The 26,880-nt window shown below is 39.8% G+C and overlaps 1 protein-coding gene across 4 annotated transcripts in view; it reads right to left on the bottom strand.

Annotated features, from left to right (window-relative positions):
- Nucleotides 1-26,398, bottom strand: part of MGAT4A (alpha-1,3-mannosyl-glycoprotein 4-beta-N-acetylglucosaminyltransferase A) — an 84,334-nt gene extending 57,936 nt beyond the window's left edge. Inside the window, exons 1-3 of one of the 4 annotated variants that reach the window (XM_075057551.1) lie at nucleotides 26,264-26,297; nucleotides 22,846-22,935; nucleotides 21,818-22,126 (exon numbers count right to left, since the gene is read on the bottom strand). In XM_075057551.1, the coding sequence (XP_074913652.1) occupies nucleotides 21,818-21,911 (94 nt within the window). In that variant the 5' untranslated portion in view covers nucleotides 21,912-22,126; nucleotides 22,846-22,935; nucleotides 26,264-26,297. Of the gene's footprint in view, nucleotides 1-21,817; nucleotides 22,127-22,845; nucleotides 22,936-25,393; nucleotides 25,492-26,263 lie in introns of those variants that run through there. The other 3 variants (XM_075057550.1, XM_075057552.1, XM_075057553.1) reach the window with 3 other exon arrangements.
- Nucleotides 26,399-26,880: the final 482 nt, after the last annotated feature.

Here is a 26,880-nt window from a genome sequence, read left to right as displayed (position 1 = left end):
GCGGAAAGGGATCTGGGGGTGCTGGTCGGCAGCAGGCTCAGCATGAGTCAGCGGTGTGCCCTGGCAGCCAAGAGGGCAACTCACACCCTGGGGTGCATCAAACACAGCATGACGAGCTGGTCAAAAGAGGGCATTATCCCGCTGTATTCAGCGTTGGTGCAGCCTCACCTGGAGTACTGTGTGCAGTTCTGGGCTCCAGAATTTAAGAGGGATGTGAAGGTCCTTGAATGCATCCAGAGGAAGGCAACAAAGCTGGTGAAAGGGCTGGAAGGCATGTCCTATGAGGAGTGGCTGAGGACTTTCAGCTTGTCTAGTTTAGAGAAAAGGTAGCTGAGGGGCAACCTCACTGCTCTCTATAGCTTCCTGAGGAGGGGACATGGAAAGGGAGGTGCTGATCCCTTCTCCCTGGGATCCAGTGATGGGACACATGGAAATGATTCAAAGCTGCACCAGGGGAGGTTTAGATTTGGCATTAGGAAGCATTTCTTTACTGAGAGGGTGGTCAAACACCGGAACAGCCTTCCTAGAGAGGTAGGCGATGTCCCAACCCTGTCAGTGTTTAAGAGGCATTTGGACAATGCCCTTAACAACTTGCTTTAACTTTTGGTCAGCCCTGAATTGGTCAGGCAGTTGGACTAGATGATCGTTGTAGGTCCCTTCCAACTGAGATATTCTATTCTATGACAAGCTGACTTGTAAAGCATTGTATATACAAAAAAGTCAATAGTGTAGCTGATATTTTCAAAACACATTTGACCATTTAGTGTTTTATTGTTCAAAGGTTTCTTTAAAACCTAAAGAAATTGAATTGATTTCATGTCAGAAAGTATAAAATCACTTTTTTTTTCATTGCTGTTACAGTAAAAAGAAAAATACTGAGCCTAAAACCATAAAGGAAACAGTCACAGAGATCAGTGGTCACCATCATGAAAAAAGTTTCTGTTTCTACAATGTTATAAATTACTTTTCTCCTTCTTATGCTGAAACCTAGAGTACTTTAAGAAAACAAAAGAAAGAATTCAGACAGTAAGTTATTGGCCTTATACAGCTGATGGAAGAACCCCAAACATATCCGTTTTCTGACAAATAAAACATCCCTCTAACAGCAGCTGTAGCCAATATCAAATGCATTTGGTCTCCAATAATTTCAGCATACAGTCTTATATTTATTTAAGAACAATATACTACTTTACATTGAAATGAGAAGGTGATACTTTTCCATACTTTGCTCTGGAAGCCAAAAAGATCAAATAAAAATAACTAGCCCTCATACTTCCAATGAAATATCTTGTTAAGAAAGGACTTGAGAACTGAAAGCATTAATTCTTCATCATTTACTCTTAAACTCTAGTAGTTTCAGCAAAACTCCAGAAGCTAAAACCTAAATATTTTAGCTGGCTTGATGCTGCGCACTTCTTGGAAAGTTAACACTATGTCAACTCACTCAGTAGTTTGTTTTCCCAACTTTTTTTCCGTTGTTGCAAGATGTTCTCCTAAATATGCAGAACCTAGAATTTAGACAAGCTCACTTAAAAGTTGATGCAGAATTTTGAAAATTAAAAATTCAAATCAAACTGTGAAGGTTTGCAAGGTTTTGACCAGAGATGGAATCTCAGCTCTCAGCCTACTCTTCCTCCTCTGGGTTATTTATGGTTCTCCTACTAAGCAACTGTTGTTTTTTTTTTTTAAAAAAAAAAAAAAAAAGTCATTCCAAAAAGACACCATTAGCCTAAGTTACAAACGCAGCCCATTCTCCTCTTAGCCACACACAGTCTTGATTGCATCATTTGATTTTTGCTCCAAATTTAGACAGCTCATAAACAAAGTTTTAACCAGATACCAATTTCCTAAGCTCAACATGGAGCTTCCGAACATCTCAGCATATGTCTAGTTTCTTAGTTTTGGGTTTTGTACTACTAGTCTAATCTGTTTATGTACTTCAACCCATGATTTTTAAGAGCAAAGAGCTTTCCCTTGGGATAAAAAAGGGCATCAAAGTAAAGGAACAAAAAATATGGTATAGTTTGAATTTACAAAAGCATTTTGCAGATTATCTCAGATCAACTACAACAGCAAAAGCAGTCTGAATTGTAGGTAAATTACCTGCACTGACAGGATGCTCACTGTATCATAACTCCAAGTGAAACACATACTGAGCAACAAAATGGCAAAAATACCCTGGAAACAACTCAACCAAAGCAACTCTATGGCTATTCAGCTTCAGTGCCATTAAAAATCATCAACAGCTCTTAGGTTTTCTGTTCACGTTACTTTTTTAGCAAAATGAAAATTTTTAACACCCCAAGCCTGCCAGTGAAGAAACTACTTTGGGTGTACTTTTAAATTGAGTGGAGTACAGACATCTATAGAATCAGCAAAATTCTGCTGCCTCCGACTGTTTGAAGTTTCACCATAAACCACCCACAAAGGAAATGGAGATGGGTCAGTATCAAAGAAAGAACCTAGGCACCTAACCTTCACTTGCAATGCACTTTTGAAACCTGTACATATGTGTGCGTGTGTCAACATTAATCTTAAAACACAGAAAGCACAGTTGAATAGGATTCCTGGTCAAGATACTGGTATTATTAAAGCAACAATCACCTGAAAATACTCAATTCACTATTTAGAAATCTGAAGAACTACTTAGATCCACCAATGAGATTGCAGGTGCAATTCAATATTTTTGAGAGCATGTAAGTACACAACAGTCTTGACCAATGCATACATATATTGATATATGAGAATTCACAAGATTTTATTTATATACCTTAGGCAGTAGTAGAAGAGGAACACAGAGGAGCATGTATTTAGATAATATGCATACACATCCATCTTTGTTAACATTGCACAAGGAAAAGGAGGTACAGGCACTACAGAATCAGAGACGTTTTGTGACCCTCTAGAGATGCCTCTCTCAAGAAATGGGTTAAACAGTGGACAAAGAAAAGGGGCCAGAAACCATCTAAAAAGGGAAGTTCGCATTTCTGGCAATGTCTGCAAAGCTTCTGATTCCACATAGCCTGCAACAGCCATACTAACATAGCCTGGCCTCCAGTAAAAACCCTGCCACTCTAAAAGAAGAAAAAAAGATATGTGGCTGCTGTATAATATGCCCCCATGCCCCCCCCGCTCCCCGCTTATTTTTTTGGGGGGGAGCATAGGGAGGCAGAAGAAAACAGTATTGCATGAAGACCCTTACAAACCTCAAGAATGTTTCAGCGATTCTCATTTAGTATTGCCATTCTCCCTCAAGGAAAGCCTTTCTGTCTGCTAAAAGAAGCACCATCTACAACACAAAAAGCAGTATGAAAGCTTTGCAAGCTGTTATTTATCTTATCAATTAAGCAGGTTCACATACACATTAAATCACAGGTCATTTCCACAACTGGAAATGGAACATACTGAACTAAGGCGACTGTATTTAAGGGGGGCGGGATGTAAGCTATAATTTACTCAAAAGCTCTATGGTGGTATGGCTGGTTGTCTCCAAAGGCAGATGCATCAGACGACAAGATCAGAAAAAGCTTTATGACCTTCCCATATCAACAGCAGGCAGTTGCATCTTCCTTCAAACCGCAGATCAGCTAAATACCCAAAGTGACGGATCTGCCACACAGAGAAAAAGGTAACGAGCCACAGACTTGACACTCATAAAGGACAGCAAGACAACTACAGAGGGCTTAGCTTTACCACACTGTAGGCCTGATTTATATTTCCTGCTCTTACCCAACTGAACTGTTGAAACCTCTCACCCCCTTTGTTCATTAAATAGGAATAGGAAGAATTGACTGCTGTCTGACACACAGACAAAAGGCTTTGGTTGGCAACAAAGCATTGCACACAAATATTCAATTAGTAAAATGGGTAAGAGTGGGAACAGATACCTGATGCGGCAGGACCTCTCCTCTATCCAAGAGGGAGATATTTAAATAATTATTCAAACAAACAGCGTCTCACTGGCAATAGTACTAAATTCACTAATGTAACAGTTAAGTTTATGGCCCACCCTCGTGACAACCCTTTCAGTTTTCGTCTTCCAACCCTAGGGGTCCCTCTCCTTAGACCCTCACTCAAAACCAACAAAGCCTGCACCTTCTGGAAAAAAACCAAACCAAAACAAAAAACAAGAATAACAACAAAAAAAGGCTTCAGCTGAAGCAAACTGTGCTACAAGTTAAAGGTTCCACACCAAATGTCTCATTTTTCTGTATACTCTGTTGAAGAGTTATTAAACTGCCATTAAATAAATGTTTGAATCTGTGAGAATACAGTGTAGTAAGTGCTAATTCTGGTACTTTTGTGATTAGTTATTCCACAACTCATTTACTCCCACTATAAAAACCCCACGGTAGTTACCGTCATGCCACAGGTTAGAGACAATAACAAGCTTCCTGTATTAATTTGATATGCCTGCATCAAGGTTGTTGATCAATTTACAGGTTGATACAAAATAGAGCTCTTAACGGACAGACAGCTTCCACACTGAGTTTTTTATAGAATCAGTGGGTGTAGCAAGAGCAGGTTACTCTTCAATGAATTACGGCTTTGTCAACATGCCAGCCAATTCAATCTGGCATAGCTTTTACAAGAATGTTTCTTTGTTTCAGCTACATAAGGTAAAAAATTAAGTTCTGCACTTCCCCTAAAATCTGTTCAGATGCTTTAGGTGATCCATGAAATTGTGCTATCAAGTACACCAGTATCCAGTAAGTCATGACAACACCTGCACTGACCTGCACTTCACTGTCACAAAGATGTACGCAACATGTATTTTTTAGACCATGCTTGATCCGTAATACCCGAGTACCTTACAAGCTATCACATTTGCAGTATCACCTGATCAAATAGTCATCTTTGTCCCTCACAAACAGATATCCTTTTAAATTAAAATCCTGCTATGCTAATATGTGGCGGACTAAATTATTTCCAATGTCAGTCAAAACAAAGACTGAATTCCTCTAGTAAATCAAAAGAAATTCTTGCTACACTAGCACTTAAGTAATTTTCAACTTCATCTTAAAACTGACACTTTTTTTTGACAAAGGCTAGATTTCCTATTTTGTGTGGGTTTTGCAAAATGTAACTGTAAATAGGGTTACCCAATATTGTGATACAAAATCCTGCTGTCATTGCACTGTACAATCATCCAGCATCCACATAAAGATGCACAGACAAGAAATATATAGTGGCCTTTACTGAGGAAATACAAACATTGCTTCCACTGCCCTCTGGAAGTGACTCCAGAGTTCAGAAGATATTCACGAGACACAAATCAAGCACCGTATTCTCAAATGTCCAACTGAGGAATGGTGAGCAGAGGAATTGTGAAACCAATCACACAGGCATGGCCAAAAAGCTGTCCACACAAGAGAGATATTAAAGATGTTCCAGAGTCCACCTGTGACATTTAGGCTTATAAAAACAGCAAAACATTGTAACAAGCTGAGGTAATTATCAAATGTCAAAACCTATATACAGGCACAAATCATATTTATAACCAGCAATGTCAAACAATGAAGAATAAAGAAGGTGTTAACAAAATTTGCCCCCCAAAATTACATCTTAAATGTGCTTACAAATCAGACTTTGATTTTGCCTTCAAACTGCCTAAAAGCTGATACAAGGTGTCCTTGAAATGTTACAATACATTATCATGGATGACTACTCCCCATGAGCTAATTAGCTTCCTTGCTCTTAAGTGAAATTAAAACCTTTTATAAGCAACTTAATGATGAGTTATAAAATCTGAAGCAGAAAAGTAATCAACTATGCAAATACAGAATAAAGCAGTACATTGTAAATGCTAACAACAGACATGCTATAAATAAAAGCTCTTAAGAAACCTGCTCAAGGTCAAATTTTATCAGTCCTCTTTGAACACTTGATCCTGTGGGCCTTTTTACTTACAAAGTTTGTAGCTATGCCTGTTCATAAAGCTATTTTATTATTTTGAAGGGATAAGAGAATATGCGATTGTTTTATAAGTATATTATTCTGTAAAATTAAAGACAGTAAGGTAAATGATTTACATACAAAAAATACATCCTACTCATCATGACAAAACATTTTCTGCTTCATGAAACAAACAAACAAACAAAAAGGTCTTGTATCAAGATTTAAGAAAACAAGTGGGCAAGTCATTCTTTCATCCTAATCTTGTTACTCAAATTGACAGGTCATTTCAGCAATCCGGTATTCCAATCTACCAAAACAATCTGGTAGAATTACTGTTTATTGCCCTTGTTTTCCACATAGAAATGTACTTATTAGGACTAAAAGTATTTTTAAAAAATGCTTATTCAAGTAGCTTTCACTGTGAAGAACAGCTTATTTTTGAGTGGAGGTTCGTTCTGCAGGTTTTCCTAACTTATTTTTAAAAAAAAAACTCAAAAATTATAATTACTTAATTTTTCATTGCAACTTGTTCACATTTTGCACTTCAAGGTTCTGTATAAACAAATAATGTTTTTTGTTCTATCCAATTCCAATACACTAGCACAAGTCTGAAGTGTTTGCTTTGAAATTTTCAGGGCCTGATGCAATCTCAGTCCAGATAGTTTTGTTTAAACATTCCTTTGCCGCAGGAGCTGAAGTTGTTTTCACTAAAATTTTTAAAGCAATCTGAATATGATCCTTTGTAACATCAACTGGTAAAACCTTCCTATTTTGAAATGTAAATTTCAGAATCAATTTAGTTGTAAACATTCTTTCAAAAAAGTAAAATCCCCTGCTTTCTCAGAGACTCCACATATACAAACAAAGCAGAAAAATGGGAGTACAAAACAGATCAGACTCCGAGAACCTGCTTCCCCTCCCATTTTTTTTATCTTTAATATAAATACACTACAAATCCTGCAGCTTACCAATCAAAATGGAAGCACATAATAGTACAACAGGCAGGTTTGTTTTATTGTTTGTTTGTTTTCTAAAAAGCTACAGAATAAAAAATTTTCCTAGAGGAAAAACTATCCTAAGCAATCAGAAAGCCAAAGAAGCCAAACTAGAATTGTGACAACTGATGAATGATTTACTTAAGGGGTATTTTGTTAGCTGGATAGAGCAGCCAGGAACAGTTTTAAATGTCTCCAGATGCAATTGCTCACCTTTGCCTCTGTATACAAATTGTTCAATACAGAAAGGTCACAATTTAGAAAGTTTCCTATACAGTTACAAAATCCACTATGACACCACTCTCAAGTCTCCACTGATGAGGGCTGACAGAGGGTCTTAATGTTCCTTTGGACACAAGGAATAAAAAGAATAATATATCAGAATATATCCAGACACCCATGACTAAGGAGGTCAAGTCAACAGAAGCATATGGTGTTCTGTCTGTGCATTGGCTTCAGACAATAAGGATAATTAAACACATGATTTGTTTGAGAAGAGTTATTGGCAGCACTTGAGCTGAAAGTCCTCTTTTAAAATAAAGAACAGCAAGCTACAACGATGGAAAAAAATAAAGAAATCTCATATTTGCAATTTATTTGTCCTGATCCAACTGTTAACTAGCATTCATACTTCTTTGCCTAGTAAATAAAATAGCCCAGGACTCTACGGATGAAAAGCCCCTCAGGGCTTTTGGGGTTCCAGCTATTTGGTTTTTATTTTATTTTCAGTGCTAAGAAGCACTGTCAACTCTGCTGGCATTTCTTCTTTAAAGGGAAAGTGATATAAAAAGGTCACTGAAATCATATGCTAAATCAGTTCTACAATAAGCAATCAGCATTTAACACATCTCTAGCCCTGAATAGAAACACTAAGGAATAAATAAAAGCTTCATAGATTCTATTCCCAAAGAGCAAAGCTCTACAAGGAAAATTATTGCAAATTCTGTTGTAGACATACATAGCACAAAGATTTCAGTTTAAGAGGTAAATAAAAGAGCTCAGCAGACTATGCGAACTATTGAATTCATGTAATTTGGACATTAACTCTTTCCAGTGTCAGAAGAAATTACCTTCAAACAACCTTCACGAAAACCCTGCACTTTGATACTTCTTACTTGCCTCGCACAAGACTCAAAGTGTACAACAGTGTAAAAGAAACTAGGAAATGGTCAATGATAATGTCACAGTATTACCTCAAAAACAGGAACACTACTTCCAGTGACAGCTTTTACAAAGATCATCACATCACAATTACTTTTTCAAACTAACTGTCAATTAAAAAGCCACACTACAACTCTGACTAAAATCTTATGCAGAAGATCTACTGCTGAAGCAAGCACAAAGCTCCAGTTCAGGCAAGCATTACAATCATAGCACTGAAACACACTTTACTTTGAAGATACAGGATAGTTCAATATCTAGCCTGCATTCTTGGCAACACTGAAGGACTAAAGCACATTAGCTGAAAGAAAGCATTCCCATTGCATTTTTTTAATATACTAAAATAAAACAAAACATTCTACATTTCTGCAGAAACGCGTGTATTAAGCATACATGTCACATCCATTTATTATGTTTGCTTCCATCATTTAGTTTATATGTGTGCGCACTTTATTGCTACCAATAAACAAGAATATCTTCTTAAAACTACGTAATAGCTAATCACACTCATGTCTAACAAGACATATGAAAGATGCCATAATCACTTATGCTCATCCTAGCAAAGTGTGGCTCTATAATGTAACGATCAGCATCTCTGTGTCGTATCATAATTTCAACACTAAAAATAATACCAAAATCTAGCCCTGGTAAAATACAATTCTTTCACATCTGTTAAAAAAGAACAAGAGCAACCCCTTCACCTGAAATACTCACAGATTTGCTGACAGCGTAAACAAATGTAATTACCCTTTAGGTAATTCGACTCCTTACAGTCAGCTTGACTACAAGTCATCTGTGACATCTCATGTTTCTCCTCAGACCTCAATCAAACAATATTTTCAGCTACTTCCTACAAACAAGCACATATAACTATATTAAGATATCAAATCAAAATATTCATGCTATCTAGTCTTATATTCATGGAAGGGGTTTTTTATATTTTTTTTAAATGAAAAATATTTCTCCGCATACCACCTTTTCGTATGCTACTGAACTTCTAATTCCATTTACTAAAATAGCGTTCTCTGCTGTAACAGAATTCATGAAAGTAGGGTCTTTGATTCTTGTTGTTATTGACTGAAGTTAAAACTGGAAAAGGGATCTGGAAGAGAAAACAAGTTTCCATAAGAGCTCACAGTAAAAACGTTTTTGTTCAAAATGTTTATTATCCAAACCAGGGTGCACAAACACTAAACCAATTTTCCAAATCAATTTGGCAATCATTCAAGCTTCTTCTAATCCTGTCACTCATATCTTGCAAATAGCCAGTCATTAACTGAATCTGCATTCTACACTTTTTTTTAAATCTTTTACATATCTGATGCTTCCACATCAACTTCCTGCTTTAACAGCTACAGTTATAGCTACATTTTAAAATTAAAGAGATAAAGTTTTAGTCAAAGGTTACAAACATTATTCCTTGTATTTGTGATGTACTACACACAAGCAAATTCAAAAAACTGATCTGAAATCAACTTACTTTCTTCCCTTCTCCAGCTCTTGTTACACCAGTAAACTGTGTTGCTAACATAACACAAGGTTAGCTATACAGCTGGAACCAAAGCCAGCCAGTGCCTCCCATAGTGCCTAGTGTTGAGGGACCTCCTGATTCAAAGGATGAAATAAAAAATTCTTGGTTAAAAACTGAGAATAAGGTGCAAGTTTAGTCCTTTTCATTCTGGAAACAGCCAAATTTCTTAAATAATAAGTATAATTTAGAGAATATTTATGAAAGACTTAAATTCTAATCAGGAGGACCATTATAATACACACAGATAGGTCTGCATTTGAAAAACACCACAGATTCAGGTATGGTTTAGAGATGACCATCATGCTGATCAATATGCGATTGGGAGCACTGGTGTATCGCAAGCCTGTAATTATGGCATTAAGCCAATTCAAAATTCAACTCTAGTTGGGCACTTGAAACTAGTTTAATCTCAACTCTAACATGGTCTCTATGTATCATATTTCTTTTGTCATTGTTTCACAGGCAACTTTCATTTGAGTAAAAAGAAAATGAGTAAAAGGTTAAAAAAAATCAAGGCAGGGGGACGGGATGAACCCACATGTTTATGTCATATGCAAATGCTAAAACAAATAATATACTTTAACAGATCAGAATTTCCATCATGGCAAACAAAACTATAAACAGGAAAAGAATGATCTAGAAGAAGCAACAAACATGTATTCACAAGGTTAGAGAAGGCACTACTTGGTTTCTAGACAGACTTGACTAAGGCCATTGGAATGTGTCATGTGGTACAAGCAGCTGAAATTTTAAAATTTTTTGGTGAGAGGTAAAGTCTCCAAAATATTCAGTGCAGAAAATTAATATTTTGGTTTAACTTTCCCAAATCACTGTGTTAATTACCTATTTTAATTATTCTCCCATTATACTACTTTTCATCAATATTATTGAACATTAGTTTGTGATGCTACAACACCACAGGGAATGTGGTTCCATTTGTATTTCAAATGGGTTAAGGTTTCTGAGTAGAATAATAACTTCCACATTGATCCTTTCTGTAACAAGCAAAGAGTTTGTGGAAGAACTAGCAGAGTGTAGGAACTATTCCCACAGAAGAAGAGCTCCAAGAAGCATCATGTGGCTATAAACCACATCTTAATAAAAATGAATTGAAATAAAGTATATTTTGATTTTCCCTTACAGGAAAGACTTTGGTAATTTGTTCAAAAAACTTTTTGCATTACAAAAATTGTATGTAAAATACCATTTTTACTTTTGAAAGATGCAAATCAATACAGCCATAGGACAGAAGTTTCTATTAACTGTCCCATTACTTTTATGCCATTATTGCAGTATAGAAATCAATCTGCTGTAAAGCTTTTTTTGAGAATGAAGGGTAGATTCAACTGCATCAGTCACCAACTCTACAGTTTCACTTAAATGCCACAAATGGCAACACTGCCTTTAGCATAACAATAAGTCTCCTACATTTAATTTCCATTTGAAAAATGCATCTATAACATCTCAATAAACAACATCACAAAGTAGCCACGAATGCCTTTTTCTTCTATGGTGCATTTAAAGACGACAGTAAACATGTACAAACAGTTAAGTAAGATGCATCACAAGACCAGATACAGATAAAAGCAAACAGCTTAAGCATAGATTCTTGCCAGACCCAGAAGGCTATTCTCCACTAATTCAAAAGAGGACCAAGTACAAAAATACACCTGCAAACACGATTCACAAGCAGTTTGTCCTACACTTTGAAGAAGGATTAAACCAGCAGTATCACGAACAATCAAAAACTAATATATACAATTTACATGTAAATGTCTGCTTGACTTTTAAATAAAACAGCTCTCTCACCTGGCACTCTGGTTAATTTTGTGTGCCTAGTGAGAGCCAAGACTGTGCAGTGGGGAGGGAACACCCAAACCCGAACGTAGATACTGCATCCACACAAGTTTCACAGATCTGTTTTCCTACAGCTCTCTCCACCCCTTCTCACTTACAGGAACTTCCATCCCAGTGGCCCCAGCTCTTCCCCAAGACTCCCGTCCACACCCCAGGACCCTCTATTTCTCTGCCACTGTAGCCCCAGCCAGCACAACCAGTGTACAGCCCTTGGCACACAACTCCTCATGCTGTCACCTGTGTATGTCTTCCCACAGACAGACTTCTTCCGCGCATTTACAGCATCTGCCTTTAACCACTAGCAAAAGACAGCAGTGCTGCAGCAGACAGAGCTCTGCACCCATTGCGTGGTCAGCAGGAACATGAGCAGTGGCTGCTCAGCTAGCAAAGCACAACACTGCGGCTGAGCTCCAGCCCTTCCCTCCATCCATGGGGCCAAGCAGAGGCTGTCCTGGTCCTAACACCCTGTTTCCTCCAAAGTTACAGGAATACAGTGTTACTGACAACGCCAAATTTGAACCAAGTGAGGAGGACAGACTAAAAAAGTATTACAAAGGAGTGAGAGAGAGAAAAAGAAGATACAGCAGCATATCTTAAGGCAAAAGAAGCTGCAGTGACAGTTCAACTTTTGAAAAAAGTTAACAGCCATCCTACATTCATTATCTGAGTCATTAGTTTATCGTTATGACTGCACCAGCGAACAACTCAAAGCCATTGGTACTGAATATACAAACATACTGTGAATGTCCTAGCATCGATTTTTTTCCTGCATGAGGACAAATTCTCAGATTCACCCAATTCAAATCTTTGATCATTGTAATCTACGCAAAGCTAAAATACCACAATACTCAATGCAACTCATCTCCAGATGCCCAAAATGCAAATGAAAGAAAAAAAGTCTTCCATTCAGTTACAGCTCATTCCAAGTTAAAAGCTTTATCAAACTAAGTTAAATACAGTTAGGTTTAAAGCAATGTATTACAAATACAGGGCAAAGCATTTGTCTCTTTTTCAGTGTGTCTGTGTAATATAAAATTGCACATTTATTGTATACAGCTGCCTTCTCAGTAAAGCAGTGTGGAGGAAGAGAACAAGGGAAAATGAGCCCTGACCTAAAAAGGTCATCTCTACCTATGAATGCATGCATCCCATTTACATCAGTAGAGAAAACAGTTATTCTACCACCACGTGTCTACACACAGGAGTTTCAGAAAGGTCTCCCCTATTTCTGTCTAGAACCTCCCTGATCAACAGATAAATTTGTGCAAAGCAAAAATTTTTAACCCTGACGCTTCCACGCAAACAAACTCTACAACACATGCACCTCTATACATCCTCCAGGATGTGACTCACAGCACATACACCAACCAACCAGGCAGTAACTGAGTGGCTGACCCCTCTCAGACATCCCAAAAGCACATGGACTATTGTGCAACTGCTCAGCAACTACTTAACATAAATATGCACTTACATAAAACTTCCCAAAGCTGTCACTTACGATGCACACTTAAACAATCTGTGTACACAGTTGGGATTTCTGGTCATGCAGTAACCTGATCAGCAACAGGATGCCTGTGCAGCAGCATCCACCCATCTGGGGCTAACAAGCTCAGCATCTGAAGGATTTCTGCCCAGACAAGATTTCCATGAAGAAAAAGAAGTCATGTCCAGGAAAACCCGTGTGTATGTATCCCAAACCTTCTCCAACAAGCACCATATTATATGCTTACACACTGTTGAACATTCAGGGCTTGGATTTTGAAAGTTAAGATGCTGTATATTCTTAGATAGATTAACTCAGCTACAGACCAATGTGGCAAGGAAACAAAGCACACAGGAAAGTAGAACCATGACACAGAAAAAAAAAGCAACCATTCGGTTGTGACAACCTGAAAGCTTCTGAAAACTTTAACATGATTTGTTTCTACCACAGAATTGTCAGTAACTCTGTGTGTTTCTGTACATGGAAATCAACACACTCCTGCTTTAAACTATTCCTTTCCCTCCCCTCAGAAACCAATGAAACATACACATACAAGCCAGGATCTACAGCAAGAAAAGCTAGCTTCCTGAATTAAAATGAGATTAGTAATGGTAGATCCACAGCCAAGTGTTTAACATTTTAGTATTAGAAGAAAATTCATCCATCAAAAGATAACTGTTCAGAAGAGTGCTACGACCTCACAATTAACAATGTTATTCCAAGAGCTGAAACTTTTAGAAATTCTTATTAGCTTGGGCACAAATTTCAAGCATTGCAAAAGTTTGATTATTATTTCCACACGTGCTAGTGGGTTGAGGTTGCTGATGCTCCTTGTTTCTTTGTGCCTTGACAACTGTGTTGAACAAGGTCTGTTTCTGAGAACATATTCTTTCTAACTTGTCCTCCTTGCAAACAGCTCAGGATCAAAACTTCACCATGCTCCCACATCACTGCAAATTAACAACAAACTTATAAGTCAAATGTGATCCCATCACATTTGTTTTATTCAAATCTCTCTCCAACAGCACCTCTACAGTTTGCCTCTAAGGGCTGTGCAACTAAGCATGAGGGCTGTTTATTTACACAGCTACTTTACCAGTAATTTGTAATGGAAAAAAGATTTAGTTCAGCCTATCTCTGAACTGTCTGAGGAAACTTACATATTCACGGCATTGATATGTAGGACCCCTATGTATCTGCAGGCTACAATAGCAACCTTTATGCTTGATAAGCATAGGAAACTTTTAAATTCTTTTGAGCATAAGATAGTAAAATTATATACTGCCACAAGCAAAAATAGGGTTTCTGTTGTTTACTGTTAGATAGATGGGTGGCACGTCTGTGGAAAGCATCCACAGGAATAGACAGAAAGCTGCGTGAAAGCCAAGGAGACAACCAGAAAAGCAGCTGGAAGCACAGCTCTAAAATACTGTAGAGTAATTGCTTTTTACGCAGAGACTAGCTGGAATAAAGCCTTGCACTGTGAGCAAGGAAACCACTTTCTATTCACTTTCTGCCATGTTCAGGAAAACAAAACATAGTGCATTATAAACAAAACTAAATTATAGACTTACCAGTGTCTCATCCTAAAAAGAAACAACTTGCAGAATTCTAATCCTAAAGATTGTATCAATAATGGAAAAAGCTTTTTTGTTATCCAGGCAGCAAATAAAGTCGTGATTACACAGCAGGAATAAGGTTATTGAATAATATACTACCTAAACTGTGGGAGTGAGGGTAAAAAAAAAAAAAAAATTAAAAAAAAAATCACACTTGAAAATAAAAACAAGTCATTTTTTGAGATTTTTCTAACACAATATTTTCATGGTTCCTAGCTACAGAAAGGGCTGTGGACATTAACAATAAACAGTTAAGTGACTCTGCTAAAATCCAAGCAAACATTTTATGTATTTTAAGGGATCAAATTTTATGATAATAAAGGGCAACTTTCACACATCTCGTGCAAACATCAATATTATTTAGTAATGAAATGCACTGGCATGTTGCTCTTGGCACAAGAAGAAATAAACTTGGCAAAGGTCAAGAATACCTAGGAAAACTTAGGTTAGAAGAGACTTCTAGGGCTCATCTTGTCCAAGCCCCCGCTCAAAACTGATTTCAGCAAGACAGCTAGTTTGAAGTTAGATGATTCCTGCTAGCTGTAGGTCTTCCTTATCTAAGACTTATTTTGGGAGTGTCATATTGACTTTAAAAATCAGTATAACTCACTCTTTTTGTGCTAGCCCAAATCTCTATTGGTACCAAACACAGTATTGGTGCCTTCTACTTGTCATCGCTGGTTTAACTTGTTCTTGAAAATACCTACATGGAAATTCTTCACCCATCCCAATGATCTACTCCAGTATGTACAAAAACTTTTTCCACTACCTAAGCTTGCTCTCCCTTTAAATTTCAGTCCCATATATCCTGTTATTCACTATGGCCACAAACAATAGATTATGGGGTGTTGGTTTGGGGGTTTTTTGGCAAGAACTTTTAAAAATATTTGAAAATTATCTTCCTGTCTCTCCTCTCACACCTCTCCTTTAAGCTAAGGAATGTCAGGACACTGACCCGTCCCTTACAGTGTAGATTTTCTAGGTCTTTGATCACTTGCTGTGCCTTTGACTCCATCTAATGAATCTGCTTTCTTTGCAGTGCACCATCCAGAAGTGGATACAGTGCCAAGCAGAGCAGAAAGACGACTTCCTATGTCTTGCTGTAGTAGACTTCATACTTCTTTACTTTCTTAACACCTCTTTTCTGTTCAATTTCTTTTGTTTTCTGCAATAACATGATGACTCACGCTTAGCATGTGATTTACAGTAAACTGCCATTCCTAGCTAAAATCTTAACACTGAATTTCTTCCCCATTCTTTATGTATACATTTGATTTTCTTCTGCTTTACTGCATCCTGTGTTTTGTCTGGGGCACTTTCACCTACCTTCAACCCTCCATTCACACCCCTTCCTGACTAGGTCTCCAATTTGCATAAGTTATTTTAAACTTCAATCTCTCTGCCTACCTTCAACTGCTCTTCCCAGCATGGTGCTGTTTGAAATTTAGTAAGAAATCTCTCCTTCTCATCACCCAGATTCACTAAAGTAAAACATATCAGCCACCACCAAAACAAGGACAGATCATTGTGAAGCCCCTCTTGCTTTCTGTTAAAAATGTGACTATGTATCTATTGTAACTACTCTAGGAAGACAGTTAGTAGCAAGAAGATAAATACGTGCTGGTTTACAATCCATTGCAAAGGTTTCTTAGTAGACACATTCATAGATACATCTCTTACAGTAGAGCTGTCAGGGTATGAGCAGCTGGGTCAGCTACAACTTTCCTGCATTGGCTAAATTACTCACATGATAGTGTCTGCATGGGAGCAGCGACCAACGTTTTGGAAGAGTCATGCAAGCATAGAAGACTTAGGCTGAAGTATTAAGGGAAGCCACGCTGAATGAATGTATTGCCTTTCCCCACAGTCAAGAGCAGTACAAGGTGTTGGCTGAGTCTGGTCACATTAAACTCTCTGGTAGCAACCAAGTTTTAGAATCCCATAAACTGTCAAGCTAACCTAGCTAGCAGGTTACAGAAAAAGCAAGGGGACAAGTCAGTGTTGCAAAAGCCCCATTGGTTGTGATCCTTTCCACAGCAGCTCACCAAAATCACTGGTGTCAGAGAAGTTCTGCTGCAACAGGCACAAGACAGACACAAAGATACTGCAGATCTAAACACTGCCCACCTGAACAGCTGGGATATATACCTATTCTGCTGGGTTCACCTGGGACAGCATGTTCACTACCTGTACAGGACTCTTGTAACCATTCCAAACCTACATTCCTGATTGGCTTTAATGAAATTCAACTCCTGTTTTTAATATCAATAAGCTATATGCCAATTTGGCAGATTCGGAAACCAAGCTTGAAGTGTATTTTAAAGACCAGTGTAACATTCAGGTGCTGGTGTTAAAAAGAAAAAGGAAACTCCTACTTCCTTTAATTTCAGCTCCTAGCAGATCGGCAACAGAATTTCCAAAGGAAACCAACACTTCCCTTCTATTTAACAGAAAAGAAAAAAAGACCTCTCTTCTCCAATCAAACTGGCATAAATTGTTATATGCACTTTCTACTTTAGCATCCCATCCTGTCCATTGCCTTCCCCTGCCTCCACTCTTCCCAGTTTGTAGTCCATTTAACTTTTTTGGTTGGTCAGTCTTAATTCACATCAGTGGGAAATCAGCACATAACTCTGAAAATCAGAACATGCAGCCAAAAGACTGTAATCATCATTTATTCAAATAATAGCTCCTCTTAGCATAAACTAAGGTGGGTTATAGTTGCAAAATATTAACATGTGTCTCTCAGACTTCTGATCTATTTTTAAAGAGAATATTTGCATAACCACTGCCAAGGAAAAAAATAAAATATATATCCTGTCCTCCTTGCCCTGTTTCCTCCACAGTTCTGTAGGACTATTCTCCCTCCGGGAATTAATATACCTGGTTCTAACTCCAAAATTTTCAATCGTTGGCTGAGGCTTTTTGTTTTAGTCTCAGTTAGGTTTTCTTACACTTGTTGTTAAGTTTAGATATTTTTCAGCACTTATGATTATTGTGGCTGAGAAACAGTGCAGTAATTCTAATTTTATGAAAACAGCCAGAGGAGAAAGAAGACAACAGTTTTATTATACAGCCCAGGCTATTTTCTCTCCAAATGAGAGAAAACATCATGCTTAAAACAAAACAGTAACCAACCACCATTACTGAAGTATGAGTGAATATTCGGCAAACTAGGAAACTAGTTAAATATCTCAAAAGTAAAAGTCTTCCCGTGTGAATTTAAATCAGTGTACCAAGATAAGCCATCCTCATACAGTGAGGAGGTCCTACAGTTAGGACATCACCCTTGGATGAACTGAAAAACAGAAGCTTTTTCAATTAATTCTTCATCATTAAAGAATATGTTTTAAATGGGAAAAAGATGACACACACTCCTTCAGATTGCTCCAAAAACTACATAGTTTAGACAATCCTGAAGGGTTAAGTTGCATCAGATTTTCACAATACAAATTCCGTACATGTCCCCACCACTTCAAGTAGCCAAATGGCTTCTAGAAGTGACACAAGACACTGCCAACTACTGTCTTTCACCAAGAACAAAGCATGCATACTTTAAACAAAAAACTGTTCTGCTTTTTTTTAATCAAAGGCAGGAGGATCAGAGGAGGACTTTAACATGAGAAGCAACTGATGAGGTTGCTGAATGCTTTTCTGAGGAATTTCATCCTACCACACCTGCCCTAATTCAGTAAAGTTATTCACTTTCCTTCCAAATTTCCATGCTGGTGACAGGCATCGGGAAGTTTGTTGACCCAAAAAGAGGAGGTTCTTGAGCATTATGGAGCCTAATGCTCTTCCTGGAACATTACGTACTCAGACCACTAGTCACATTAAAGATGAAAGCGTCAAGACTACGCTCTCTAGATAGCACACAACAGCTTTGATGTAATTTTTGTGACTGGTGTAATAGGTACGCAGTACTGTTTTGTACTGGTTAGATCTTAAGAGCAGTGTCTTTAGGATAAAAGAACCACTGCATTTCTGTAGCTCACAAATGAACTGGTGAACACCTGTGACCCTGAGCAGGTCAGTAGTACCAGAAAGCATGATTCAGTCAAAAGAGATGGTATTAAGCATAAAGTTATCACTTGCATAAGAGCTCACTCTTAGGAGGAATTAAAGGACAGCTTACACCAAACTGACTAACTGTGAAGTGACTGCAGATATTTTAAAAGTGGTCCTTCTGTGCACCGAAGTAACCAGCATTTTGGTAAGATTTGATTTCCAACATCTACTTCATTTGTGCTAACCATGGCACATTTTTAACTGCTAGAAAGCAGTCTTACAACTCTTGTTCATGAATCCTACAGGAGAGGTCTTTCCCAGGTGTATTCAGGGATTGTACTGCTTCCTTACAACTCCAGTGCTTCTGGACATTGCATGGGGTCCAGAAAGCGACAAAGATCTTGGCCTAATTTTGAAGACTCTCTCCAACAACCAAAGGTAGCTTACATAATCAGACTACTGGGTAAGCTAAAGCCATGCTGTTTCCAGTGACGGCACTTCAGACAGAGCATTTCCTTCAGCTTCTTACAACTTTTCAGCCTATCCTTAAAGTTTGTAAAGCACTGTTCTGCAGAGACAGATTTTTGCACTTTAGACTAGTACCAAAGTCTGTATCGCTTTGAAGTGTCTAAATCCTATCCTGCACAGACTGGGACTAGGTACATTTACTAGAAGAAGACAGGATCTACAAAAATATCTCATCATCCCAGCCTTATTGCTATTCTACAAATGATTCTGCATTTTAAGTGACAATTATCCCAGTTTTTAGTTCCTCAATTAAAATTAATCACTTGAAGACTGGATTTGGGTTGTTAGAAACAAGGCACTAGGCTTCTGCTTTTAAAAAGCAAAATTTGTTTTAGTTGTCACTGAGAAGCTAGCAATTTGGGGTTTTGCTTTTTCTTTTAAAAAGCATTGAAATAGTAGTTTCCTTCCAAGTGTAGATTTACTTTGCTGTCCAAAGACTGACAAATACCTACAGGAATCTAGTGCATCCCATACAAATGTAATGGATAACAAAGATGATGACCAAAGTATGTGACACCCCATAGCCTTTCAGTGAATGTGTACAGCAAGCGCTGTATTTGCTTGTAGTTGAGCCACTCCAAAATTTGTAATGAAAACCTTATCAATGAATTAAGATACCATCCTGCAAGGCTTACTAAATAAACATAAAATGATATCAAGCTGGAAAAAAAATTCTTAATAAATATGTATCATCAGTTTCTGAACCTTTTCCATTGGTGCAGAAATGTCTCTGATTGAAAACATGGTACTAAATGAACTCAAATCTGTTTTGATTTTAGACAACCTGTGCAAATTATAAAATGCTAAACATAAGTTAAAAAGTAAAATAAAAATTAAAAACCAATATTCTATGTACAAATTTCTCTTGAAGCAACACCTTAAGAGCAAGTTATCTAGACTATAGTTTCATAACTTTGATTTATGATTAACACATTACTGATGTCTTGTAATACTGATTTTTATTTAACAAATTACCATCTTAATGCTCAACAGCAAGACCTGGAAGAAGATAAATGCAGAACTTTCATACCAACATTAAGAAAGTATTGATTCTAAGCATTCAGATGGAAAAAAAAAACCAGTATGAAAAAATAGAGCAGTCTGACCAACAAAAGCTTAAATTGTCACCAAGTGCTAGTACTTTCCAAATAGCAGATTTTTGTAATTTCTTTTAATGGAGACTTTTGTGTTATGCTTTGACAAAAAAGACCACGACTTGTAAATCATATGTCAAGTAAGAAAGGAAAAAAGCATGAGAAAGAATTTCATAGATATATATCTTTGCTGAAGTGAAAGCAAAATACTTGTGAGGTTCTTCAGCAAAAAATGAAATCAGTAACATAAAATGTAACTACAGAATATGGCATTAGTCAAAATGAAGAAAATACTACTTACAGTGCTATTCAGATATCCTTTTCTTGTCAGTCTTTGGCACATCTATGCTTTTGTTGTCCAATTAAAAGATCTACACATTACCACAACCTTGAGAACTTAACATTTTTCCTGCTGCTTACATTCAGAAGGCTAGCCTACCGACCAACTGCTACAGCAGAGATCGCACCACAAAGCATCTGTTTCTCCTACAATGCCCAATGGGGGAAAAAAGAAAATAATTTCAATATGCCACAGAACTTAGCTGCTTCTTTTATACTTAAATAAGGGTTACAAGTTGGCTGTGCTACAACGGACAGTATTCCTGGAAAATCTCAGGTTCCTCTTATTGGACCCAAGGCACAACTGAAGATAATATTGTCCACAGAACAGTCAGAACAAACCATGTAGCAATCTCACTTAAGACAGAATATGTGTTTTAAAATTACTTGATCTTTGAAGGACAGTCTACTATTTTTCAAGAGATCAGATGTTTATAAAGAAAAACAAACAAACAACCTTTATTCTTCTAGAAACCATTGCTGAACAAGTTTATTTGCTTTACTGAAGGACAAAACCAAAACATCTTACTTGCAGTAAACAGTTCTGACCCTCAGAAAAACTGAATTTTCCAAGGTTCACACAGAGTGCAATAAGATCAACAAAGATAAATAAAAAGGTAAAAGTCTATTACACACTGGTTACTTCATTATTTCATGAGATTGCTCTGTTGTTATAATAGATCCATTTCCCATTACCTGGTCAATTTGCTCATATTACTTTATTTCTTATATCATAGGCTGACAGGAAATATTTTACATTTCATTCAAAGACAGCAAGACAAGTCTTTCAACAATGTTGATTGGCAGTTTGCCACTGCCATCACTGAATCATCAGGGAAGACAGAAAGCAGCACCAAAAATAACATTCTCCAGCCGGGTCCATTGGCCATATGTTACATGAGGAAAAAAGAAAAAAAAAAAAAAACAACAAAAAAAAAACCCCAGAGAACATATGTTTTTCCAACAACCATAAACCAGGGAAAAAAAACCAAAACACAACTATTCAGCCTGGACCAAGCCCTTCCTCCAACAGCAGCATTTGGGTTTTTTCAGGTTTGGGTTTTTTTTTTTTTTCTTTAGGTACATTTTTTTTTCTTTTTAAATCTGGATCACTCCAATTTAATTTTCCTGAATCTACTAGCAGGTGTTTATTCCTCACCAAGGCAATAACTTCTGGAGCAGAGCTAGTCAACAAGCAATTTACAGATTGCTAACATACAGCAGCAGTGCACATGTCTGTACTATTCATTCCTCTGCCATACAGCCACATGAAGGTCAATTTGGTTTTGGAGCCTTTTACTTACCTTTCCCATTTTGCCACGCAGTATACCAGGACAAACTGAGGAAAGTAGTGATGAAAACTAACACAGTGGCCACAGTTCCATTTCGGAGCCTCATCTCATTTCAGCATTACACTTGTTTATGTTCTATTAGTGATGAGGACCTATCTGTTGGGCTTGCTGCAGTGAAGTCAGCTGAAGTCCACCAGCAGCAGCTGGCCAACAGTGACACGAGACGTAGCTCTCACATATCAGAGGTATCATAAATCAATCCATTCCAAACTTGTAAGCTTATAGTTCTCATAAATTAAACTTCTCTTTATTCTTCAAGTCCTGTTTAAAGGAAACAGAATTTTAACAGATTATGCTAAAAATGTTTAGAAGAGTCCCCCAGATACCAAAGTGCAGCAAGGAAATACTACTATATGCTCATTACTGTGGCTTACATGCATCCCCCTCACACTGCCTCAGTCTTGGCTCAAGGAATAGAAATTGTTAAATTAACTTGTCCTTTTTCTGTTAAGACTGCTTGTATCTGGAGGAGCTGTATTTCACATTAATTTGGTCGTTAAAGGACAAATATACATACACATCACCAACGTCACAGTTTTATCATAAAATCAAGGCAAGATCCATGTCACTCTGGCAGGTGACGAACTGATACAGGAGATGTTTTCAGGAAGCCAGCAACTCAAGGCCCCACTCCTAAGTGCTCACTTTGACAACACCCCTCTGAAATCAGTGAGGCTGAATGTAACTGCAGCAGCAAAACCACCTCCGGCAAATTGAGAAACCAGAGCTTTAAACAGCATTTACAAACCTACACCACTCATCTTTCTCTGCTCAGTGCAAGAGTATTTGATCCATCCACAACCATTTTTTCCCCTAGCTTAGCTGCAGCTAAAGCACAGACTACAGTCACACATGCAGAGACCGCCCAGTCTACACCAGCTGGCAACAACCCAAAAGCCCCACAAAATGCCATGATATGACCATATCACTCCTCTATCTCTGCCACACAGGCACAAGGACAAAGCACAGAAATTGCCTACAGTTCAGTTTTATTCCAGAGGAAGGTTCCATATCCTGGGATCAGAAAATCCTCAATAGGCCAAACGCAGCCGGCATCTAACCACACTGTCCTAAGTGAGCAGGACAAAGAGAATAGGGAAATAAGTTAACCAACTATAAAAGATGGGGGGTAGATTTGTTTTTAAAGTGCTAAATCATCCTTTACAGTAGTTCAAACATTAACATTTAACATTCTTTTAAGGCAGTGACAGTTTTTCCCCACTATAAACTACATCTGATGCAAGTATGTGACCCAGCAATAAATCACTTGCTCTGAATCTTCCTTGGAAGCAATCTCTGTCACTCTCTTGCCTGGGTGCATTTAGAACAACAGGGAAAAAACACTTTTTATTATTATGGTACCAAGAGATTCCAGTCAAATCTGAACTACTCTTCCCAAGCTTGCATTGCAGTACACACTACCTTTAGCAAAGAGCTTGCAAAACAAGATATAACCAACAGGCATGGTTAACAAATGAATGGAAGAGAACAACGAAGCTGCAGAACTACATGTTCTTGAGTTCAAATCTTGGTCACAATATCCAGCTTACAGAAAGTGTTTACCTCCAGACTATGATTACCTCACATATAATGCTAGTAACGTGCTTTGTTCTGATGAACTTTATGCACAGATAGGTTTGTGGCTTTAAACATTAACTCAGAAATCACATAGTACCTATGAGGAAGGGAACAAATGCAAGTACACGGGAAGCAGACAAAGTGGATGGTAAAATTCAGTAAGAAACAAAATAATGAGCGGGAATAGAGAGAACTGTGAAAGGCCTTACAATACAAGAAACCTGAATTCAACACAATGAAAGATAAAGGCAACTGACAGACCTAAAAGCTAACATGGAGAGCACGGCAAGCCAGGAAATATCACCAGCACTTTGAATAGGAGATGAACATCATAAAAGCCAGAGGGGTAGGTAATAGTAATTAGGTGAGAAGATAAAAGTCTGGGTGAACTTTAATAGCAAGGAGAGGCAAAGATCTCAAAACCCCAAGGTTTTTTAAGGTCTGTCTGCATGAATTTAGAAAGTTTAGGTGATTCCCCAGACTACCAGAATAAGTGACTAGGATACCAATAAGGTCAATGACACTAACAGTTTATCACGGCTAAAGTGGCTCTGAAGCAAGGATGTTTAAACTGTAATCTACCTTTACCATTATTTTAGCAGCAGTCAGATCTCTGTGGGGCAGCTCAGGTGTGCACAAAGGACTAGGCTGCAAGCTAGACAGATTATCCCAGTGGGGGCAACAGACAGCTGGTCCGACATGCAAACAAGAGAGGGCAACCAGGAGGTAAAAATATCATCTGATAGTGCAAGAGAAGTGAACTGCCCCTTGCTAGAAAATGTGGGCATCATTTTTACATTTGCTGCAATAAAATGAAGATGTGATCAGGGCTTCTCCCTGTACTATATGAATCCACAAAAAATACAGCCTGAAAGAATTCAGAAAACAAAAAGTAACAAAAAAGCGTAGCAACATGATTCAATTAGCTGTGAGTATGCACAAAATTGTGTCAAATTAATAATTATGATGGTTTTGAGTTGGCTGGTTCTGCTTTTACCCTTCTCTTCTGGTGTTGTAACCACTCCTCTTAGCACAGGCACCAGCAGCTCAGCTACAGCTCAGCAGTACTTAGATGATTATTCAAGCATTTCACTATATCAAACTGCATACATCAAGGCCATGCATGAACCAGAAGCATTCCAGCTTTTTAAAAATGCATGTAGTTAAACCAGCAGAAACCCATGTGTAGATGCACCTAGATTATTTAACCCCCCTGGTGGTCACTTTAGGGTTGTTCAATAATTTACAACACAAACTAAACAAATTTAACTGAGGGGTAATCCAGTTTGAGGTGATGCTATGACAGGGTATACCTAGACAGATGAAGCACATGAAATTTTCCAGTGTCAATATGACCTGAACCTTTCCCGCTGCAGACTGACAGGAATGACCCTGCTAGATGCTGAAGGCCATGCGTACTGATGGTACCTGACACCTCTCAGGTGCTGAGCAGCACCCTACCGAATCAGTCTTAAATAAACCAAGAAGTTTCTGTACGTATCCAGACACTCCCAAAATACATACAAAGTGTATTTCCAACTGCAAACCATAAAAACTGATAAACTTCAATGCCCCTGCAAAGGCTCTTTACATAGTTGCTGAAGGGTTGGAAGGTGCAGAATCAAAGCACGAGGAGTGCCAGACTTCTGAGAGGATGAGCTCAGACCCCATCCTGCCGAGAGGTGCAAAACCACCTACCGCGGCAGCAGTGCTGCATTTAAAGGCTGTTCTTTAAGGCACGGGAGAACGGTCCACGATCAAAAGACGAACAAGAAGGAAAAGGTAGGAGGAGGTTTGCTAAACAGGCTCTTTTCCACCTTGTTTTTATCGAAACGCTTCAGCAAACGCCGCGGCGCGCGGTTGGGCGCGCGGGGGGGTGCCCGGGCGTCCGCGCCTCCTCCTCCCCCCCCCCCCCGCGCGCCGTCACCCGCCGCCGTTAACGGCCGTTACCTCAGGCTCGCCGGCGCCCTGCCATTTCGCAGCCGAGTCCCCTCAGGCCCGGGGAAGGGGGATCCGCTGCCTCCGTGGAAACCGTCCCGAGTTAGCCGGGACCTTCCCCGCTGTTTCTGCCCCGGCCGCGGCTATTTAGTCGGGGAAGCGAAAAAATCAGGCGGGTAGGAGGAGATAGGCACCGGCCGCCGCCAGCTCTGCCGGGCGGCAGAGGGCGAGAGCTGACGGGAGATGGAGGGGAGGGAGAGCGCCGGTCCGGGGAGCTGCGCGGCGCCCGGTGCATCGGAGCGAGGTTGTTGAGGGGAAGGAAGAGGGACAGGAAACTACAAACTCTGCCGAACCCCCCTCGGGCTCCCAGCCCGCAGGGAGGAGAAGGAGGAAAGGTGGGAAGAGGGGTCTCCCCCGGGCGCCCCAGCCGGAGAAGCGGGGGGGGGGGCGGGGGAGCAGCGCCGCCCTCCACACGTCCCACGGGCACCCCCAGCGCAGGGCGAAGGGAGGGGGTGGCAGCAAGTCCTGCGAAGGAGCCGCAAGCGCTCCCCACACCACCCCCACCACGCAGGTGCATGTGAGCGCAGAAGGGTGCATGCATGCGGATGGGGGAGCAGGACGGCCCCCCGCCTCCCGCCTGCCCTCCTCCCTCACGGCGACACCGCAGAGACCCGTAGACCTGGGAGGGGAAGCGCCTCCGCTGCCCACCCACTCCAGAGGGTGCGGAGAGGGGAGACGTCCGGCCCTAGCCTCCCAAAAAGCCGAGTCGGCTGTAGCTGCCGCCACCCGGCTGCCGACTCCAAGCCGGGTCCGAAGGCAGCAGCAGGGGCCCGGGGCGCGCAGGGGGGAACGGGACCCGCTGACCGCCGCTGCCATCCTCACCTGTGCGCTGCGCTCCGGCAGGGGGAGCCGCGGGCGGCGGGCGCGGCGGCGAGCGACTGTGTCGGCTCGCGCCGGGGCTCTCGCTCCCCTCGCCCGCCCCCCCGCCCTTCCCTCGTCAGCGACGCAACTGGCTCGCGCAACCTTCCCCCGCCCCGAGCGACATGCAACCGCACGGCGCTCCGCCCCGCCCACCGGCGCGGAAACCCCACCCACCGGCCGGGCGCCATCCCGGCCGGCAGCCAATGGGCGCCGAGCCGGATAGCGCTGCTCATTGGCTGGAAGGCCTGTCGCTCTCTTCGGCCGCGGCTATAAATACCCCAGTGTCTCAAAGCTTCCCTCAGTAGCTGCGGTGGGAGCTGGCGTAGGAGCGTGTTCTTGGCGCTCCGCGTTCCTCAGCGTGTCCCCTTTTTAGGGCGTGCATTTAGGGTTTATTGTTCTGAAAGAGTCCCAAAAAAGGCTTAGCTGCCCCAGCGCTTGGTTACTTGTGCCCTGTGGTCAGCTGCAGGAGATCCATCCTGAAATCGGCTCTCCCTAATCACTTCAGGGTCAAGCCCTGGGCCTGCTGTGCAAGGGTGCATCAGCATTCCTGAAAGAGAAGTTGAGCCGAGCAGAAGATT

Source organism: Buteo buteo, chromosome 25 (assembly GCF_964188355.1).
Source record: "Buteo buteo chromosome 25, bButBut1.hap1.1, whole genome shotgun sequence".
In the NCBI taxonomy this organism is placed as follows: domain Eukaryota; kingdom Metazoa; phylum Chordata; class Aves; order Accipitriformes; family Accipitridae; genus Buteo; species Buteo buteo.
This window is presented reverse-complemented; position numbering and strand designations above follow the sequence as displayed.